This window comes from Salmo salar, chromosome ssa19, assembly GCF_905237065.1.
Source record: "Salmo salar chromosome ssa19, Ssal_v3.1, whole genome shotgun sequence".
Classification (NCBI taxonomy): Eukaryota; Metazoa; Chordata; class Actinopteri; order Salmoniformes; family Salmonidae; genus Salmo; species Salmo salar.
In genome coordinates, this window is record NC_059460.1 from 5,243,381 (window position 1) to 5,266,241 (window position 22,861).

General features: G+C 42.8%; 1 protein-coding gene across 2 annotated transcripts; it reads right to left on the reverse strand.

The window, feature by feature from the left end:
* Positions 1–904: 904 nt before the first annotated feature.
* Positions 905–22,853, reverse strand: LOC106578332 (myc-associated zinc finger protein). 2 transcript variants are annotated; one of them, XM_014157031.2, is made up of 7 exons: positions 22,027–22,853; positions 18,300–18,450; positions 17,665–18,062; positions 17,090–17,331; positions 16,586–16,649; positions 15,384–15,555; positions 905–3,401 (listed from the first exon to the last, which is right to left on the reverse strand). In XM_014157031.2, the coding sequence occupies exons 1-7, from the start codon at positions 22,057–22,059 to the stop codon at positions 3,055–3,057; spliced, it is 1,407 nt and encodes a 468-aa protein (XP_014012506.2). In that variant the 5' UTR covers positions 22,060–22,853; the 3' UTR covers positions 905–3,054. The 2 variants fall into 2 exon arrangements, with proteins under 2 accessions (XP_014012506.2, XP_014012505.2); XM_014157030.2 differs by having other exon boundaries at positions 16,577–16,649.
* Positions 22,854–22,861: the final 8 nt, after the last annotated feature.

The window sequence follows — 22,861 nt, forward strand, 5'->3', positions numbered from 1 at the left end:
ACAAGGTCCTTTGCTGTTGTTCTGAGATTAATTAGCACTTTTCGCACCAAAGTACGTTCATCTCTAGGAGACAGAACGCGTCTTCTTCCTGAGTGGTATGACGGCTGCGTGGTCCCATGGTGTTTATAGTTGCGTACTATTGTTTGTACAGATGAACGTGGTACCTTCAGGTGTTTGGAAATTTCTCCCATGGATGAACCAGACTTGTGGAGGTTTACAATATTTTTTCTGAGGCCTTGGCTGATTTTATTTTGATTTTCCCATGGTGTCAAGCAAAGAGGCACTGAGGTTGAAAGTAGGCCTTGAAATACATCCACAGGTACACCTCCAATTGACTGAAATTATGTCAATTAGCCTATCAGAAGCTTCCAAAGCCATGACATAATTTTCTGGAATTTTCAAAGCTGTTTAAAGGCAGTCAACTTAGTGTATGTAAACTTCTGACCCACTGGAATTGTGACACAGTGAAATATAAGTGAAATAATCTGTCTGTAAACAATTGTTGGAAAAATTACTTGTCATGGACAAATTAGATGTCCTAACCGACTTGCCAAAACTATAGTTTGTTAACAAGAAATTTGTGGAGTGGTTGTAAAATGAGTTTTAATGACTTCAACCTAAGTGTATGTAAACTTCTGACTTCAACTGTACATTTAAAGAAAACAAATATATTTTCTTAATTACTGATCAATTCATTTATAATTATTAGTTTTTTTAATCTGTTTTAACAAACCTTTTTTATTTTTGTACTTATGTATTGTATTTATTTTTGTGGTGTTTTTTTTTATACAAGCCCTTGGGTTTCCAACCACACCTGCACATGTTTTAAAAAAAGTAAAAATGTTTTTATCTGTATTGTTGTCTATCACTTGTTTTCTTTGGTGCAAATAAAAAAATGCTCATCTCACACTTAATATATTTTACTAGTCAGAGATACCACCATACAAATGTTGTTACCAGTTGCATGCCACCGCCCACCATTCTCATTACAACTTATCTGACATTGACAAAAAATCCTTACACTTTCTATCTCAAGCATGTGTGTGACACACACAAACACCAAATAAATAATGGACACCCCTGACCTCATCTGTTTAGTCGTTTTACTTTTAATAGTAAAAATTACAAAATAACATGATCTCTACTTCATCTACAAAATAATAACTTAATATTCATGATCGTGGTAAGCGTCAAAAATTGTTTGGCTCCAACAACTGTTCATAGACATGCATACTGTTGAAATATAAAAATATAAATACATCCCATTAATGTCCTTAATAAATCCATGACTAAGATTTTAAATAGTTCAGAATAAAATAATTAAAACGCAGTTGAGTACAATAAGGCATTAAGATGTATCGCAAGAGCTGTACAGGTTTATAGAATATAGTTAAAAAATATAATTTGTTTTGCTTAATGCGGGAACCCTAAAATAACTTTGATTAAATCACTACATTTCTTAACAGGAAGAACAAGTCTCAAAATTAAATAATTCTACAAATTTTTTTCAAGCTAACATGCCAACACTAAACAGATGAAATTAAGCACTTCAGTACAAAACCAGGACTTGTTGAAAGCATACTAGGGGTGGGGCATAGAACACTAGTAGTACCTGGATATACTTATCTCAACCTGACCTTTGACCTTTAAAGCCCTTCCATGACATCACACCTTAACCACTGAAAAAGTCTAACAACCAAAATGATCTGAGGACAAGTGATCTTTCTCAGATTCATGGGGAGCGGTAAGTCATAATATGAGTTGTGATCAGAACGCTGTGCACTATACATGGTGGTGTCTAGAATTCGAATGAATGAGTTTTAATACGGTGAACTCGTACAAGGAACAAAACAAAGGAGACAGTTACAAACAAAGAAAATGGCAGACATGGGTTCAATTCATTTGACTGAATCAATGGCCACTTGATCTGTAGTGTAAGGGGGACTGCTGCTAATGTTCTTGTAGCATGATAACTTCTTGCTTTTAGGAAAAGTAAAGTTGTCTTAGTTTCACTTTCATGCAAATTGTGTTTTAGGTGCAAGTGAACTGTGTCATGCGCCTGGCTGTACAGTAGCAGTCATGAGCATCTCCATTGTGTATTAAAATGTGGCCGTCCCAGAGAGGAAGACGCAGAGTAAATACCTGTCTGAACCTTGGGGGAAATTAAAAGTCAACATTTGTAAGGTGCTTGATACTCCTTAACTCAACTTTGCCAATGTTTTTTTCTCTCTACTGTACCTGAAACAAATAGATAAAGTACACTGTTCATAATCACCATTACAGTATGGGCTAACCTCCAGATACAGCGTTGGCCCTATTTAAAACAGACTACATCCATATACTCTATGATAACACAATTTATACACCGTGTCTACTCCTCTCCATTTCTGGAAGGTAGCAGCCCCTGACTTATGTGCTATTCTCCCCCTCAACCATTCATTCTCTTTCAGAATATCCTCTTATACGCACCCTTTTGTAATATAATTTCCCTGTTACTCTTTTATATCACCCCCCAACTTCTTACTACAAGCCTTTCTTTTGAAGGCTCGGAAAAGAGAACGACAAAATGGAGGCAAAAGGAAAGTGTTTCTGACATACAGTTACAAAATATGGTACATTACTAGCAGAGAGGAGTAGTTGCAGGGACTGAGGGAGACAAAGGGTGGAAGGAGGGAGGGAGAGGGATAGAGTAGATGCACACAAGACCACAGTGTCATAGGAGTCCTGAAAGTGCAAGAAAGTTCAGCCACGTTGGGGACACTCACTTTCGTATTTGTCGTTATCTAGTGTCATCGAATCAGCAGCGTACAGGACATATGTCTCCCCCTTTCGCCACATTCTCCTAACTGTTCTCGCATACTTTCTCCCTGCCTCTTTCTCTCCCCTAAGCCAGCCCGCTCTGGCCCTTTCCCCCTTTTCCACTAGCTATGGGATTTCGAGTAGCTATATTCTTTACTGTGGCTCTCCCATAAGCAAGCCCCCTTTGTCCTCCTAACCTCTCACTATAGGACTTAGGGACTCAAGGGGCTGTGGTTCAACGGAGGCTCCACTCTGCTAACTGTGGGACTGAGGCTGGATGCTGGAACAATCCGACACTAGCAGGTCCACCACCGTGTTGCCGCTGACGTAGAAGTTTGGGGCGGACACCATGTTGCCAAGGGACACGGAGGAGCTGGATGCCCCACTAGAGGTGACAGGGCCGGGAGATCCCCCTTGGCCCCCTGTGTTGTGGGTGCCCATGTGGCCCTGCAGCTGGGTGGGGGTCTTGCAGTGCACCCCGCACAGCTGGCACACAAGGACACCACCGGAGCCCGTGCCGCCGAAGACACCAGCACTCTCCTTCCACTCCTGGCCGTGGTGCTTCTGGGCGTGGACGCGCAGGTAGGTCAGAGTGGTGAAGCCTGGAGGAGACGCAGAGAGTTAGCAGTTAGAATCATTTCAAGGCTTTACAAGTAATGCTTTATAGCGCGGCTCCCCAAAAGGCAGGTGATTTTACTTGGCCCCGCAAGTTTTTGGAGCAAAACAAAAAAACATTGTTGGACTAAGACTGTAAAAACAACAGCAAATCTGCTCCAAGTGATTTTGATTTTAGAAATCTGTTCCAAATTATTCCCACGCATGATAAAGAGATATACAGTACCCGTCAAAGGTTTGGACACACCTACTCATTCAAGGGTTTTTCTTTATTTTTACTATTATCTACATTGTACAATAATATTGAAGACATCAAATCTATAAAATAACACATATGGAATCATGTAGTAACCAAAAAAATTGTTAAATAAATCAAAATATATTTTAGATTCTTCAAAGTAGCCACCCTTTGCCTTAATGACAGCTTTGCACACTTTTGGCATTCTCTCAACCAGCTTCACCTGGAATGCTTTTCCAACAGTCTTGAAGGAGTTCCCACATATGCCGAGCACGTTGACTGCTTTTCCTTCACTCTGTGGTCCAACTCATCCCAACCCATCTCAATTGGGTTGAGGTTAGGTGATTGTGGAGGCCAGGTTATCTGATGCAGCACTGCATCACTCTCCTTGGTCAAATAGCCCTTACACAGCATGGAGGTGTGTTGGGTCATTGTCCTGTTGAAAAACAAATGATAGTCCCACTAAATGCAAACTAGATGGGATGGCGTATCGCTGCAGAATGCTGTGGTAGCCATGCTGGTTAAGTGTGCCTTGAATTCTAAATAAATCACTGACAGTGTCACCAGCAAAGAACCCCCACACCATCACACCTCCTCCTCCATGCTTCATGGTGGGAAACACACAAGCAGAGATCATCGGTTCACCTAGTCTGCGTCTCACAAAGACACGGCGGTTGGAAAATCTCAAATTTGGACTCATCAGACCAAAGGACAGATTTCCACCGGTCTAATGTCCATTACTCGAGTTTCTTGGCCCAAGCATGTCATTTCTTCTTATTGGTGTCCTTAAGTAGTGGTTTCTCTTCAGCAATTCGACCATGAAGGCCTGATTCATGCAGTCACCTCTGAACAGTTGATGTTGAGATGTGTCTGTTATTTGAACTCCGTGAAGCATATATTTGGGCTGCAATTTCTGAGGCTGGTAACTCTAATGAACTTATCCTCTGCAGCAGAGGTAACTCTGGGTCTTCCTTTCCTGTTGTGGTCCTTATGAGAGCCAGTTTCATCATAGTGCTTGATGTTAATTGTGACTGCACTTGAAGAAACTTTCAAAGTTCTTGAAATTTTCCAGATTGACTGACCTTCATGTCTTCAATTTATCTTTGCTTGTTTGGCCTGTAATTGCCATAATATGGCCTTGGTCTTTTACCAAATGGAGCCATCTTCTGTATACCAACCCTACCTTGTCACAACACAACTGATTGGCTCAAAGGCATTATGAAGGAAAGAAATTCCAAAAATTAACTTAACAAGACACCTGTTAATTTAAACGCATTCCAGGTGACTACCTCATGAAGCTGGTTGAGAGAATGCCAAGAGTGTGCAAAACTGTCATCAAGGCAAATTGTGGCTACTTTGAAGAATCTCAAATATATTTTGATTTGTTTATCACTTTTTTTGGTTACTACATGTTACTTCCTAGTTTTGATGTCTGAAAATAGTAAAAATAAATAAAAACCCTAGAGTGAGTAGGTGTCCAAACTTTTGACTGCATGTGATCGTATTGTAGTGGACATTGTTGTGTCCTCTGTGTCTCTGCAAATGTGTTACTACATGTAGCGTATTGTTTCTTGTTATTGTGGTAGGATGTTCTGTGACTTCACTCTCAGGGAAAGGACTAATAGAAGAACAGAAATAAGGGAACACATTGTTACTTTGGCCCAACGCCTAGAAGAGCAGAGATGCCTAGTTTGTGCATGAGCACCCCTTCAGAGCTTCTGACAGACTTGTACTTTGACTATTAAGTTTGTTGTAACCTCAAGTAAGGTTCAAGTAAGGTTTGAAATTATGTTTTTTTCAAATATTATATCTGTTTGGGCTTCTTGCTGTCATTTTGCAGTCTTCAAAATATTTGTAACTTTGTTTCGGCCACCTGACCATCCACTCAAGAAATAAATCGGCCCGCGGCTGAATCTAGTTGATGATCCCTGCTTTATAAGGTAGGGTAGGCGGGCTAGAATGAAAATGTGTTCCTTTAAAAGGGCCAATCCGCAGTCCAAAAAAATAAACTGACCAACCCCTCTCTGTTTTGGTAAAAAGCTGAACATAACCACTCTCTAATTCATAGACAGAGCTATGGATGAAAGGACTGACCATCCATGATATCAAAAGTATTGTTTTAACCATGTTTTGGGTCTATACAGTGTTTGTTTATGAACATTGGAGTAATACAAGTTTATATTTTGGCTTCCAAAGGGGTGTGACAGCTGAATTAAGCTCATGAGCCATTTTTACGTTATGTTCTTCAAGAATCAATGATATATATATATATATATATATAAAGAAAACAACTTCCACAGACATGTGACTAACAGAAATGGAATAAAGTGTCCCTGAACAATGGGGGGGGGGGGTTAAAATGAAAAGTAACAGTCAGTATCCAGCTGCATTAAAACTTCTTAAGGCTAGGAGGCAGTATTTTGACGTCCGAATGAAAAGCGTGCCCAAAGTAAAATGCCTGATATTCAGGCCCAGAAGCTGGAATTTGCATATTAGTAGTAGATTTGGATAGAAAACACTCTGAAGTTTCTAAAACTGTTTGAATAATGTCTGTGAGTATAACAGAACTGATTTGGCAGGCGAAACCCCGAGCACAATCCACCCAGGGAAATTTTTTTTGGAGGTCAATGTGTTTTCTATTAATTTTCTATGGGAAGCTCTTTTTAATAGGAATTTGCTTGCAGTTCGTATGGCTTCCACTAGATGTCATCAGTCTTTAGAAATTGGTTGATGGTTTTTCTTTTGAGAAATGAAGAAGTAGCCCTGTTATTTCCATGTGTCACTCAGGAGGGACTCAAGTCTTTTGGTGCGCACGACCTGGAACGTGCTTTACTTTGTTTTCGTCCGGTATTGAACACAGTTTATCCCGTCTTAAATTTTATAGATTATTTACGTTTTAGGAAACCTAAGGTTTGATTAGGAAAGTTGTTTGAAATGTTTGGACCAAGTTTACAGGTAACTTATTAGATACTTTGTAGGCATGTTGGGTGAGTTGAAACCGGTGTATTTCTGAATCAAACGCGCCAAATAAATTGACATTTTGGGGATATAAAGAAGAAATTTATCGAACAAAAGGACCATTTGTGATGGTTCTGGGACATTTTGGCGTGCCAACATAAGAAGATCTTCAAAGGTAAGGCATGAATTATATTGTTATTTCTGATTTTTGTGTCGCACCTGGCTGGCTGAAATAGTATTTTCTTGTGTTTGTATGCGGGGTGCTGTCCTCAGATAATCGCATGGTCTGCTTTCGCCGTAAAGCCTTTTTGAAATCTGACACTGGATTAACAAGAAGTTAAGCTATATTTTGATGTATAACACTTGTATGTTTAATGAATTCTTATTATGAGTATTTATGTTTTTGAATTTGGCGCGCTGCAATTTCACTGGATGTTGTCAAATCAATCCCGTTAACGGGATCCGAGCGGGAATGGGGGTGAAGGGATCCCTACTGCAATGCATCTCCTCCTTATGGACTGTACTAGTTTTGCCAGTTCATGCTGTGAGATGTTACCCCACTCTTCCACCAAGGCACCTGCAAGTTCCCGGACATTTCTGGGGGGAATGGTCCTAGCCTTCACTCTCCGATCCAAAAGTTCCCAGACGTGGTCAATGGGATTGAGATCTGGGCTCTTCGCTGGCCATGGCAGAACACTGACATTCCTGTCTTGCAGGAAATCACGCACAGAACAAGGAGAATGGCTGATGGCTGGTGGCATTGTCATGCTGGAGGGTCATGTCAGCATAAGCCTGCAGGAAGGGTACCACATGAGGGAGGAGAATGTCTTCTCTGTAACGCACAGCGTTGAGATTGCTTGCAATGACAACAAGCTCAGTCCGATGGTCTGGGGCGGTGTGGGGCGATCCAGAGTACAGGCCTCGGTGTAATGCTCATTCCTTCAACGATAAACGCAAATCCGACCATCACCCCAGGTGAGACAAAACCGCGACTCGTCAGTGAAGCGCACTTTTTGCCAGTCCTGTCTGGTCCAGCGACAGTGGGTTTGTGCCCATAGGGGACGTTGTTGCCGGTGATGTCTGGTGAGGACCTGCCTTACAACAGGCCTACAAGCCCTCAGTCCAGCCTCTCTCAGCCTATTGTGGACAGTCTAAGCACTGACGGAGGGATTGTGCGTTCCTGGTGTAACTCGGGCAGTTGTTGTTGCCATCCTGTACCTGTCCCGCAGGTGATATTCGGATGTACCGATCCTGTGCAGGTGTTGTTATACGTGGTCTGCAACTGCGAGGACGATCAGCTGTCCGTCCTGTCTCCCTGTAGCGCTGTCTTAGGCGTCTCACAGTACGGACATTGCAATTTATTGCCCTGGCCCCATCTGCAGTCCTCATGCCTCCTTGCAGCATGCCTAAGGCACATTCACTCAGATGAGCAAGGACCCTGGGCATCTTTCTTTTGTGTTTTTCAGAGTCAGTAGAAAGGCCTCTTTAGTGTCCTAAGCTTTCATAACTGTGACCTTAATTACCTACCGTCTGTAAGCTGTTAGCGTCTTAACGACCGTTCCACAGGTGCATGTTCATTAATTGTTTATGGTCCCTACCCAAACACAGCAGCCTATAGGGGACTGTCTCTGATTAACAGTGAGTTTACAGCAGCCTATAGGGGACTGTCTTTGCTACCTGACTACTTCACGGTTTTTACTTTTTCATTACCGTATATTTTTTGCTTTTCCCTCACTCAACTTTTTTCATTCAACTTTTTCACCCCGGAAGTTTTTATCTGGACATGGTTCGTCAGGACTTCAAACAGCCGAAGCTAAGTAACATTAACATGATGCCTTCTAATTGCAGTCGTTGTACTTATAATATACAGGAGAACGATCGCCTTATGGCGAGGATAGCTATGCTGCAAGCCCAGCTTCAGACGCAATCGTTAGGCAAGGGCAATTTCGGTGTAGGAAATGATGAAACAGCATCTGTGGCACCAGTAAGTACAGATAGTAATGTTAGTATAAACCCCCTCGCACGGTCCCCGCAGCCGGACAACTTTCTCATGGCTTCTGGAGGGAAACGCTGTAGGAATGCTCAACCGGTGTCACTTATTCAGCCGACAGAAACTTTCAACCGGTACTCCCCATTAAGCGAGTCGGAGGCCGAAACTTCTCTGGTCTCTGCTCCTCCCGCTGTGGGGTCTGAGACGCCGAAGACTCTCACCTTTAGCTCTGACAAATTGAAAACCCTAGTCATTGGTGACTCCATTACCCGCAGTATTAGACTAAAAACGAATCATCCAGCGATCATACACTGTTTACCAGGGGGCAGGTCTACCGACGTTAAGGCTAATCTAAAGACGGTGCTGGCTAAAGCTAAAACTGGCGAGTGTAGAGAGTATAGAGATATTGTTATCCACGTCTGCACCAACGATGTTAGGATGAAACAGTCAGAGGTCACCAAGCGCAACATAGCTTCAGCGTGTAAATCAGCTAGAAAGATGTGTCGGCATCGATTAATTGTCTCTGGCCCCCTCCCAGTTAGGGTGAGTGATGAGCTCTACAGCAGAGTCTCACAACTCAATCGCTGGTTGAAAACTGTGTTCTGCCCCTCCCAAAAGATAGAATTTGTAGATAATTGGCCCTCTTTCTGGGACTCACCCACAAACAGGACCAGGCCTGGCCTGTTGAGGAGTGATGGACTCCATCCTAGCTGGAGGGGTGCTCTCATCTTATCTACGAACATAGACAGGGCTCTAACTCCCCTAGCTCCACAATGAAATAGGGTGAAGGCCAGGCAGCAGGCTGTTAGCCAGCCTGCCAGCTCAGTGGAGTCTGCCACTATCACAGTCAGTGTAGTCAGCTCAGCTATCCCCATTGAGACCGTGTCTGTGCCTCGATCTAGGTTGGGCAAAATTTAAGATGGCGGTGTTCGCTTTAGAAATCTCACTAGTATAAAGACCTCCTCCATCCCTGCCATTATTGAAAGCGATTGTGATACCTCACATCTCAAAATAGGGCTACTTAATGTTAGATCCCTCACTTCAAAGGCAGTTATAGTCAATGAACTAATCACGGATCATAATCTTGATGTGATTGGCCTGACTGAAACATGGCTTAAGCCTGATGAATTTACTGTGTTAAATGAGGCCTCACCCCCCGGTTACACTAGTGACCATATCCCCCGTGCATCCCGCAAAGGCGGAGGTGTTGCTAACATTTATGATAGCAAATTTAAATTTACCCCCAAAAAACAACGATGTTTTCGTCTTTTGAGCTTCTAGTCATGAAATCTATGCAGCCTACTCAATCACTTTTTATAGCTACTGTTTACAGGCCTCCTGGGCCATATGCAGCGTTCCTCACTGAGTTCCTTGAATTCCTATCGGACCTTGTAGTCATCGCAGATAATATTCTAATTCTTGGTGACTTTAATATTCACATGGAAAAGTCCACAGACCCACTCCAAAAGGCTTTCGGAGCCATCATCGACTCAGTGGGTTTTGTCCAACATGTCTCTGGACCTACTCACTGCCACAGTCATACTCTGGACCTAGTTTTGTCCCATGGAATAAATGTTGTGGATCTTAATGTTTTTCCTCATAACCCTGGACTTTCGGACCACCATTTTATTACGTTCGCAATCGCAACAAATAATCTGCTCAGACCCCAACCAAGAACCATTAACCTCTCTGGGCTAGGTGGGATGAAATCGTCCCACCTACGCAACAGCCAGTGTAATCCCGTGGCGCGATATTCAAATACCTTAGAAATGCTATTACTTCAATTTCTCAAACATATGACTATTTTACACCATTTTAAAGACAAGACTCTCGTTAATCTAACCACACTGTCCGATTTCAAAAAGGCTTTACAACAAAAGCAAAACATTAGATTATGTCAGCAGAGTACCCAGCCAGAAATAATCAGACACCCATTTTTCAAGCTAGCATATAATGTCACATAAACCCAAACCACAGCGAAATGCAGCACTAACCTTTGATGATCTTCATCAGATGACAATCCTAGGACATTATGTTATACAATACATGCATGTTTTGTTCAATCAAGTTCATATTTATATCAAAAACCAGCTTTTTACATTAGCATGTGACGTTCAGAACTAGCATACCCACCGCAAACTTCCGGTGAATTTACTAAATTACTCACGATAAACGTTCACAAAAAACATAACAATTATTTTAAGAATTATAGATACAGAACTCCTTTATGCACTCGCTATGTCCGATTTTAAAATAGCTTTTCGGTGAAAGCACATTTTGCAATATTCTGAGTAGATAGCCCGGCATCACAGGGCTAGCTATTTAGACACCCACCAAGTTTAGCCCTCACCAAAGTCAGATTTACTATAAGAAAAATGTTATTACCTTTGCTGTTCTTCGTCAGAATGCACTCCCAGGACTTCTACTTCAATAACAAATGTTGGTTTGGTTCAAAATAATCCATAGTTATATCCAAATAGGGGCGTTTTGTTCGTTCGTTCAAGACACTATCCGAAAGGGTAAAGAAGGGTGACGCGCACGACGCGTTTCGAAACCCTGTTTTCGTTCAAAGACAAAAAAATAAAAACATGGTGTCGGCTCGTGCACCGCCCCCAGTCGCATTGTTCTCTGATCGACCACTATCCAAATGCGCTACTGTTTTTCAGCCAGGGGCTCCAAAGTCATCATTCAACGTTTTGCCGCCTTCTGAGAGCCTATGGGAGCCGTAGGAAGTGTCACGTTACAGCAGAGATCCTCAGTTTTCAATAAAGAGAGTGTAGAAGGCCAAGAAATGGTCTGAGAGGGCACTTCCTGTAAGGAATCTTCTCAGGTTTTTGCCTGCCATATGAGTTCTTTTATACTCACAGACACCATTCAAACAGTTTTAGAAACTTTATCCAAATCAAATTTTCTATCCAAATCAAACAATTATATGCATATTCTAGTTTCTGGGCAGTAGTAATAACCAGATTAAATCGGGTACGTTTTTTATCCGGCCGTGCAAATACTGCCCCCTACCCTAGAGAGGTTAAATCTGCGTATTCCTCCAAAGCTCCGTTGTCCTGAGTCTGCACAACCCTGCCAGGACCTAGGATCAAGGGAGACACTAAAGTGTTTTAGTACTATATCTCTTGACACAATGATGAAAAAAATCATGGCCTCCAAACCCTCAAGCTGCATACTGGACCCTATTCCAACTAAACTACTGAAAGAGCTGCTTCCTGTGCTTGGCCCTCCTATGTTGAACATAATAAACGGCTCTCTATCCACCGGATGTGTACCAAGCTCACTAAAAGTGGCAGTAATAAAGCCTTTCTTGAAAAAGCCAAACCTTGACCCAGAAAATATAAAAAACTATCAGCCTATATCGAATCTTCCATTCCTCTCAAAAAAAATTGAAAAAGCTGTTGCACAGCAACTCACTGCCTTCCTGAAGACAAACAATTTATACGAAACGCTTCAGTCTGGTTTTAGACCCCATCATAGCACTGAGACTGCACTTGTGAAGGTGGTAAATGACCTTTTAATGACGTCAGACCGAGGTTCTGCGTCTGTCCTCGTGCTCCTAGATCTTAGTGCTGCTTTTGATACCATCGATCACCACATTCTTTTTTGAGAGATTGGAAACCCAAATTGGTCTACATGGACAAGTTCTGTCGGAAAGATATCAGTTTGTCTCTGTGAATGGTTTGTCCTCTGACAAATCAACTGTAAATTTCAGTGTTCCTCAAGGTTCCGTTTTAGGACCACTATTGTTTTCACTATATATTTTACCTCTTGGGGATGTCATTCGAAAACATAATGTTAAATTTCACTGCTATGCGGATGACACACAGCTGTACATTTCAATGAAACATGGTGAAGCCACAAAATTGCCCTCGCTAGAAGCCTGTGTCTCATACATAAGGAAGTGGATGGCTGCAAACTTTCTACTCTTAAACTCAGACAAAACAGAGATGCTTGTTCTAGGTCCCAAGAAACAAAGAGATCTTCTGTTGAATCTGACAATTAATCTTGATGGTTGTACAGTCGTCTCAAATAAAACTGTGAAGGACCTCGGCGTTACTCTGGACCCTGATCTCTCTTTTGAAGAACATATCAAGACTGTTTCAAGGACAGCTTTTTTCCATCCACGTAACATTGCAAAAATCAGAAACTTTCTGTCCAAAAATGACGCAGAAAAATTAATCCATGCCTTTGTTACTTCTAGGTTGGACTACTGCAATGCTCTACTTTCCGGCTACCCGGATAAAGCACTAAATAAACTTCAGTTAGTGCTAAATACGACTGCTAAAATCCTGACTAGAACCAAAAAATGTGATCATATTACTTCAGTGCTAGCCCCCCTACACTGGCTTCCTGTTAAGGCAAGGGCTGATTTCAAGGTTTTACTGCTAACCTACAAACCATTACATGGGCTTGCGCCTACCTATCTTTCCGATTTGGTCCTGCCGTACATACCTACACGTACGGTACGGTCACAAGACGCGAGCCTCCTAATTGTTCCTAGAATTTCTAAGCAAACAGCTGGAGGCAGGGCTTTCTCCTATAGAGCTCCATTTTTATGGAATAGTCTGCCTACCCATGTGAGAGACGTAGACTCAGTCTCAACCTTTAAGTCTTTACTGAAGACATATCTCTTCAGTAGGTCCTATGATTAAGTGTAGTCTGGCCCAGGGGTGTGAAGGTGAACGGAAAGGCTGGAGCAACGAACCGCCCTTGCTGTCTCTGCCTGGCCGGTTCCCCTCTTTCCACTGGGATTCTCTGCCTCTACCCCTATTACGGGGGCTGAGTCACTGGCTTACTGGTGTTCTTCCATGCCGTCCCTGGGAGGGGTGCGTCACTTGAGTGGGTTGAGTCACTGACGTGGTCTTCCTGTCTGGGTTGGTGCTCCCCCTTGGGCTGTGCCGTGGCGGAGATCTTTGTGGGCTATACTCGGCCTTGTCCCGGGATGGTATGTTGGTGGTTGGAGATATCCCTCCAGTGGTGTGGAGGCTGTGCTTTGGCAAAGTGGGTGGGGTTATATCCTACCTGTTTGGCCCTGTCCAGGGGTTTCATCGGATGGGGCCACAGTGTCTCCTGACCCCTCCTGTCTCAGCCTCCAGTATTTATGCTGCAGTAGTTTGTGTCGGGGGGCTAGGGTCAGTCTGTCACATCTGGAGTATTTCTCTTGTCTTTTCCGGTGTCCTGTGTGAATTTAAATATGCTCTCTCTAATTCTCTCTTTCTCCTTCTTTCTTTCTCTCTCTCGGAGGACCTGAGCCCTAGGACCATGCCTCAGGACTACCTGGCTTGATGACTCCTTGCTGTCCCCAGTTCACCTGGCCGTGCTGCTGCTCCAGTTCCAACTGTTCTGCCTGCAGCTATGGAACCCTGACCTGTTCACCGGACGTGCTACCTGTCCCAGACCTGTTGTCCCAGACCTGCTGGAACCCTGACCTATTCACCGGACGTGCTACCTGTCCCAGACCTGCTGTTTTCAACTCTCTAGAGACAGCAGGAGCGGTAGAGATACTGTCAAAGATCGGCTATGAAAAAGCCAACTGACACTTACTCTTGTGTTGCTGACTTGTTGCACCCTCGACAACTACTATGATTATTATTATTTGACAATGCTGGTCATTTATGAACATTTGAACATCTAGGCCATGTGCTGTTATAATCTCCACCCGGCACAGCCAGAAGAGGACTGGCCACCCCTCATAGCCTGGTTCCTCTCTAGGTTTCTTCCTAGGTGTTGGCCTTTCTAGGGAGTTTTTCCTAGCCACCGTGCTTCTACACCTGCATTGCTTGCTGTTTGGGGTTTCTGTACAGCACTTTGAGATATCAGCTGATGTATGAAGGGCTATATAAATACATTTGATTTGATTCTTTGAACAAGCATGGGAAACAGTATTTAAACCCTTTACAATGAAGATCTGTGAAGTTATTTGGAATTTTACGAATTATCTTTCAAAGACAGGGTCCTGAAAAAAGTTTCTTTTTTTGCTGAGTTTATATGTCATTAATTTCCACTGAACCAAAAATATAAATTAAACATGCAACAACTTTAAAGATTTTACTGCGTTACAGTTCATATAAGGAAATCAGTCAATTGAATTAGGCCCTAATCTATGGATTTCATGACTGGGCAGGGGTGCAGCCATGGGTGGGTCTGGGAGGACATAGGCCCATCCACTTGTGAGCCAGGCCCAGCCAATCAGAATGAGTTTTTCCTCCACAAAAGGGCTTCATTACAGACATAACTACTCCTCAGCACCCCCCCCCCCCTCCCCTCCACACACACACTTTAAAGTGGCCTTTTATTGTCCCCAGCACAAGGTCTATCTGTGTAATGATCGTGGTGTTTAATCAGCTTCTTGATATGCCACACCTGTCAGGTGGATGGATTATCTTGGCAAAGGAGAAATGCTCACTAACAGGGATATAAACAAATTTGTGTACAAAAAAAGCTTTTTGTGCATATGGAACATTTCTGGGAGTTTTCATCTCATTAAACATGGGAACAACAGTTTACATGTTGCGTTTATATATATTTTTGTTCAGTGTATATGTACAAAAATGGATGTAGTAACTGCTGATAGCCCATTTAAATGTTTATTGATTATATACCAAGCATGTGTGTGTACCAGGACTTGACAAATGTTTATTACTTCTAAATAAACCATTTATAAACTTTGAATGTTTATTAAGATCAGATAAACCACTTATAAACTCGAAACGTTTATTAACATCAACTTTTCGTGAACCCATCAAACAATCTGGGGTGTTGACAGACACTCACTGCGGTTACAGAGATGGCAGGCGTGGTGCTGCGATTGGTTGTGGACCCTCATGTGATCGGTGATGTAGGCAGCAGACAGGAGCTTGCCGCATATGTGGCACGGGACCTTCTCCTCGTGGCGGATCATATGGGCACGTAGCCGGTCCCTCGTGGCGAAGCTGGATTCGCACGTCTAAACACATCATCACATGAGGAACGACTGGTTATCAATAAAGATACAGAGAAAGCAGTAGTTTAACCCTCTAGAGTTTAAGCCCTGTCTAAGCCGGGCAGTTTTTTATTTTAAGACCGCCTAATGTATCCAAGAAATGTATAAAAACATTATTGGATGAATTTGGCATTACTGCTATTAGCATTGAATAACAGATTCAATGGAATCAACAGAGTCCCCACAAAAATCTAAAGGAAGTTTGTTCTGAAGCATCTCTCCTATATCTGAGAGATAAGGAAGATCAGCAAACTTAAAAAAAAAATGTAACATATATTTAACCCCTTATTTTAGGCACTAAACTATCTCAATAAATACAGTGCATTCAGAAAGTATTCAGACCCTTTCACTTTTTCCACATTTTGTTATGTTACAGCCTTATTCTAAAATGTACACAATACATTTTTTTTCAGCATCAATTTATACCCCATAATGAGGGAGAACACCACCACGTTCGTGAGAGTCATCTTTCAACAGATTGGTCTTAATACTTTGTCGGCCAAACCGGTCGGACTTTTTTATGACAACAGCAATTTTGGGATGTCTCATGGTCTGACAAACACCGCTCTAGCTCTGCCACCACCGTAGATGCGGAAGGGCGATATCAGCGGATGCACAGCCCACGCAAAACATTTTTTTTAGCTTAAACAGATGGATTTTGATGGTGATTTTTGTATTATGTTAATTACCATTCCGCGGGGAAGCGGAAATTGTAGGCTCAGGGTTAATAGCAAAACGATCTTTCATTTTATTTAATTCAGGGTTGGAGTCAATTCCATTTCAATTCAGTCAATTAAGGAAGTAAACTCAAATTCCAATTCACCTCCTGAATTGACTGAATTTAAATGGAATTGATCCCAACCCCAATTTTGTTACAATGGATAGTTATGGTACGAAGGATTTAAGGTACAGAGAAGCAAATTCATGGTTAACAATGACTGTACTGGGATTTGAGTGGTGTAAAAGGATATAAAGTAGCACAAACATCAAGTACCGGACACTTGAAGGGTCGTTCAGAAGAGTGGACTTGTCTGACATGACTGTTGAGATGGTCGGGCCTGAAAGAAGGGAGACAGGAAGGGTTGAGACCACAATACCTTGTTATACACTTTCTCCTGCTGAAAATGTGAACTTCCAAATTAAAACTTTGTCAGCTGTCTTTTGAGATCCAGGGCGTGTGTTGTGTCGATACAGCTAAATGCCACAACCCAATATGAATGAAAAAGATAAAAGATTTGTGGTGCTTAAATGTTCCATTCATTTTGGGTTGAGCCTTACAGCTGCATCTACACAACTAATGGCATGGGATGTGGACTCTTCTTGACTACTTTTGAGGTCTAAAACATCTGACAAACTCATTGGAGTGTATCACAGACACAAAGCGTAAGAAAGCGGCTTGAAATACAGAGAGAGGGAGAGGCAATATGTGAAAACCTTTTCTGTTGCCTGCCCTAATGAACACAACCCTGCTCTCTGGCCTATAGCGTGCCATTCTCACCTGGAGAAAGCCTTGGCACAGTGGGGGCACACGTAGGGTTTCTCCACACCACCTTGGTGAGAGCGCACGTGGTGGCTCATGCGGTCCTTCCTCTTGAACCTCTGCTGGCAGATGGGGCAGGAGAAGGGTTTCTCATCCGAGTGGGAGAGACGGTGTCGGTTAAGGTGGTAGACGTCTCGGAAGGCCTTCCCGCACGTTTCACAAGCGTGATTCTTCCGCACAGGGTTCGGGTTCGATGGCCGCTGGGGGGGAGGGGGTGAGGAGAACAAACATTGTTTGTGAGGAGTACAAACATCGTTTTTTATGCATTGTCGGACATGACTATTACACATGCCTTGTTGATTATTTACATATCATATTGTCGATTCTCTGTGTCTTTCCGAACCACGCAGACACACATGGCTCGCTACACCTAGATCATTTCTCTGCACCGATTGCATAAAATGCTGAATTCCCTCTATTGAAAATAAGGCTTTTCCACAATTTCCATAAAGACCATGCAAGACAAACCTAAAGTCTAGTTTTCCTTTTCACGGACGACAACAACAACAACCTACAGAAGCACCCTGACCCACCTGTACTGTCGCCCCCGCCCCCATGTCAACAGCTGCAGGAGGAGCATGGGGGTTAACGCTAGCCACTACGCTTGCCATGGCAACCTCTTCGCCATCCTGACTACCCACAGCTGGCTGCTGGGACGCCAGCACGCTGGGAGGGGGGAGAGGGGGAGGAACGGAGAGGTGGAGCAGGGTGAGGGGGACCGTGTACCTCTCCGTCCTACCTCCCGACACCACCTGCGCTGGGCCGGCACCATTGCCACCCTCCTTTGCCCCCTCCTCCTGCTCCCCTGCTCGCTTCATGCGTACCCCGGTGTGGACCGACTGGTGCCGCCGCAGGTTGTAGTTGTTCTTGAACTGCTTGCTGCATATGGCACAGATGTGGGGCACACGGGCAGGCCGGGACACCGTCTTCACTGTAGGACGGAAGACCGGAAGAAGAGAGGGGATGAGAGAGGAAGACAGAGAGAGGAAATGCACATTAATAATAGTATCCCTATCAATTCAAAATATAATAGTATGAAGACTAACACATTATGCTTATAACAGGATAACAGACCACTTGTTTGGCAATCTACATTACTTCCTTTTCCACTCAATTGCTGATAACAGCTGAAGAAGCAATGGTATTTCACAACCCATGATTCTCTCACCAGGTAAGGGTTCTTCATTGAGGGCAGCAGTGTCCACCGTGGAAGGAGGATGGACTATGTGCTCTGTGGGAGGGGTCTGAGGAGAGGCCATATGGACTGGTAAGAGTTCGGATTGGAGGGTCCCCTCCACTTGGTTTTGGGTGGGAGTAGTCTGGAGAAATAAACACAGCCATCAGCAGAAAGTCACTGCATTGTCTAGGGCAGGTATTCCCAAACTGGGGTACCCCCAGGAGTACGCACAATGCCGTCGGGGTACACCAAATAAAAATGTGATTCACTTTTTTTTTTTTTATAATTAAAAAAATATATATATATAAAAAAACATTCTTCACATTTTCAAAACATTTATATTTTCCAACGGGGCAATATATTTGGGTGAGTTTTTTTTCTCGACTGAGTAGCCTCGTTTCACTGCAAAAATAAAATTAAACCATCTAGTGTTCAGCGAAACAACAACACAATGTGAAATACAGCTAGCCTAGTCAAATAATTAACATCCAATCACATTAACCGTTACTCTTGTGGGAATTCCACAAATGGTCAGTACGTAGCTGCTGCTCATTCCATTTGCTCAAAAATTGATAAATGGTTAAAAAAAGTAAGGCCATAGAGACACATACCAGCTCTACTGGTAGTACTGCCACTACCAGCAGAACTACACCTGCACCTGTCGATGACAAAAGTTGTTCTGCTTCCATGAGCACATCCAATGCTAGCATCAGTAATTCTACATTTGTTGTTAGGCCAACTAGCATGGAAACTGACAGTTATGAATCTGATGCAACCGAAGAGCTACTGCCCCCTTACCCGGGAAAGCACCGAACAACAGACAGGGACGTTGGACCATCGAAGAGGCGCAAATATGATGAGAACTACATTGATTGGGTTTCACTTATATTGGGAGTAGTGCCTTTCCTCAGCCACATTGTGTTATATGTGCAAAAGTACTATCTCACAACTCGATGAAACATTCACTCTTAAGCAGACATTTAGAAACAAAACAGACCAATTTGAAAAATAAGCCACGGGAGTTTTTGGAGCGAGAATTAAGCCAACTTTCGAGTAGTAAGACATGTATAAAAGCAACAGATACCATTAATAAGGAGATAGAAGCATCTTATATGGTAAGCTACCAAGTGGCTAGGATAGGCATGCCCCATACTATTGTGGGGGACTTAATTCTTCCTACTGCCGCGGATATGGCTGGGACAATGCTGGGGGAAAAGGCCAAAATAACTATACAGACAAAATCTCCATCAAACAACACTGTTTCACGACGCATCAGTGACATGGCGGGAGATGTTTTGAAACAAATACTGCTTCGTATACAAGCCAGTGAATTCTATGCGTTACAGCTGGATGAGTCAACAGACGTGGCGGGCCTGGCACAGCTCCTGGTATATGTCCGTCACATTTATGGGGGGTCAATTAAGGAAGACATCCTCTTCTGCAAACCACTGGAAACCAGAACAACAGGAGAGGATATTTTTAAAGTACTGGACAGCTTTGTGACATCAAATAGACTTTGGTGGTCAAGATGTGTTGGTATCAGTACTGATTGCACAAAAGCGATGACAGGGAGACATAGTGGAGTGGTAACGCGCGTGCAAGCAGTTGCTCCCGACGCCACTTGGGTACACTGCAGCATCCACCAAGAGACTCTTGCTGCCAAAGGAATGCCTGACAGCTTGAAAGACGTTTTGGACACTACAGTGAAAATGGTTAACTTTGTTAAAGCAAAGTCCCTGAACTCCCGTATATTTTCTGCACTATGCAATGATATTGGCAGCGACCATGTTATGCTTTTACAACATACAGAAGTGCGCTGGTTATCAAGGGGCAAAGTATTGACACGCATTTTTTTTTTATTGAGAGACGAGCTTAGTTTTCTTCACTGACCATAATTTTCACTTGTCTGACCGCTTGCATGATGACGAGTTCCTCACAAGACTGGCCTACCTGGGTGATGTTTTTCTCACCTGACTGATCTGAATCTAGGATTACAGGGACTCTCCGCAACTATATTCAATGCTCGGGACAAAATTGAGGCTATGATTAAGAAGTTGGAGCTCTTCTCTGTCTGCATTAACAAGGACAACACACAGGTCTTTCCATCATTGTATGATTTTTGTGTGTGCAAATGAACTCAAGCTTACGGACAATGTCATATGAGATATAGCGAAGTACCTGAGTGAGTTGGGTGCGCAATTAGGCAGGTACTTTCCCGAAACGGATGGCACAAACAACTGGATTCTTTATCCCTTTCATGCCCTGCCTCCAGTCCACTTACCGATATCTGAACAAGAGAGCCTCATCGAAATTGCAACAAGTGGTTCTGTGAAAATTGAATTGAATCAGAAGCCACTGCCAGATTTCTGGATTGGGCTGCGCACAGAGTATCCTGCCTTGGTAAATCGCGCCGTTTAAGACACTGACGCCCTTTCCAACCACGGACCTATGCGAGAGTGGATTCTATGCCCGCACTAGCATGAAAACTAAATACAGGCACAGACTGTGTGGGAAATGATTTAAGACTGAGACTCTCTCCAATACAACCCAACATTGCAGAGTTATGTGCAACCTTTCAAGCACACCCTTCTCATTACCCTGTGTTTAATTATTCACAATCTTCGAGGAACAAAAAGTTGTATATGTAAGAGAAAAATGATTGACTATTATAATATTATTATTTGTGCCCTGGTCCTATAAGAGCTCTTTGTCACTTCCCACAAGTCGGGTTGTGACAAAAACACACTCATTCTTATGTTTAATAAATGTATCTTACGTGTCTTTCTTTTTCCCAATGCAGTTAAGCCAAAACTACGCCCCATTATTTAGAGGGACGTTCTACTACGCTCCCATTGGCTAGCTAACGTTGTCTCACTCACAGGCGATCAGCGCAAAGACAGTGGCCTTCCAAGGTAAGGATGGAAAGTGTAATTTAATCAATTAGCTGCCTACCATAATGCAGGACTATTATTATCATGTTTGGTAACATTTGCCCATGTATTTATTTTTAGTGTCAATTACTTGTAAAAATAGCTCAGAACTCTGCTGAATTCCCTCCATTGAAGGTCAGCTAAGTTAACCTAGGCTACTAAACGTTACTAGGTCAGTATTTAAAGTTGCTATATTATCATTAGTAGTCTATTATCAGGTAAAAGCATATGCTTATTCATAATTTCTCAAATATGTTAGCTAATCATTCAGTCGAATTACGCTATGCTACAGCCATTGAATCTGTCTTCGCGCATTAAAGGACGTTAATGGATAGCTCTGTCCACATTATGTTATTATATTTTTCAATCTTGAAATATAAGGGCAAATGTTATGAATCAGTGACTGAAATTTGGCGCTAGGTGATATTCACTTCCGGACTTGGAGAGCGCTCAAAGCGTTGTAGAACGCCTCTCCGAATAACGGGGCGTGGTTCTGGCTTAACTGCGTTGGGGAAAAGAAAGACGCGTTGTGTGTGTGGCAGGCTTACGATGATGGCAAAAAACAACGTTTCAGAGTGCGCTGACCCTGGTGCTAGAGGGGTTACGCAGCTGGAGGTTGAATGTTTGAAGGGGTAACGGGACGATAAAAAGTTTGGGAACCACTGGTTTAGAGTAAATGCTACTTCGTTTACCTAAATGGCCAGGCCCCTGCAGACAAAAAAAATATTCAACAGCCATTCATCAGAAAAGCGCACACACGACTAGAAAGAAGGTCAATTAAAACTTACCTGGAAGAGAAAATTGCTCCAAGCAGCATCCATTTTGCACCAAAGCGATGAAGAGTATAAAATCAGCTAAGTTATCCTGATGGCGATTCGACTGTAAACCGTTGGCATAATATTTAATCGCACTGTTAATGATTGTGGCGAGAAGATCTATGTTGACAGTATTCAAATGCAGCAAGAAAAGTATGCTATTGATCATCCGAAAGGGACATGCAACTATCAAAAATGTACTTTGTAAAAATATTTATCTAACAGGAGTATTCAAGCTATTCAAATTCACGCAGGCGTTTCGACTAGGCTGACTGCCTGAGTGGAATTGCCAGCTCCAATAGTGGCCTATTTATCTTTGACTTTGGTTTCTAACTTTAATTTTATCAAAGCATAAGGAACGCATATCTCTTGGCATTAATGACTTTGAAACCAAATATCTGAACGCACAAAATCAATGTTATTTATAAAGCCGTAGTCATATAGTAATAGCTCGATCTTAAAATGAAAAGTAATGCATTACGCACAATGACAACTACTATCAGTGTTACAATAAACGCATTTGAAAGAGTAGCAGTTCATTATTTTAATTTATGAATCTATTCTTCCGATTTTCCTCCAACAGGCCAATCGCTTGTTTGTCGAAGCCTCGTTGTTTGATTCAAGCCCTGACCCTAGCTAAGAGCGATCGCGCCGGGACGCAGCCTATCGCTCCACCTCGGCTGTTCAATTGCGAGGATGTCATCTTTCTTTTTTTATTGCTCGCTCTCCCTCCTCCCTCCATGTATCTTTCTTCCTTTTATTTTTAAATCCTCTTTCTTCTCCCCCTCCTCTCCTTTTCTTGCACCGC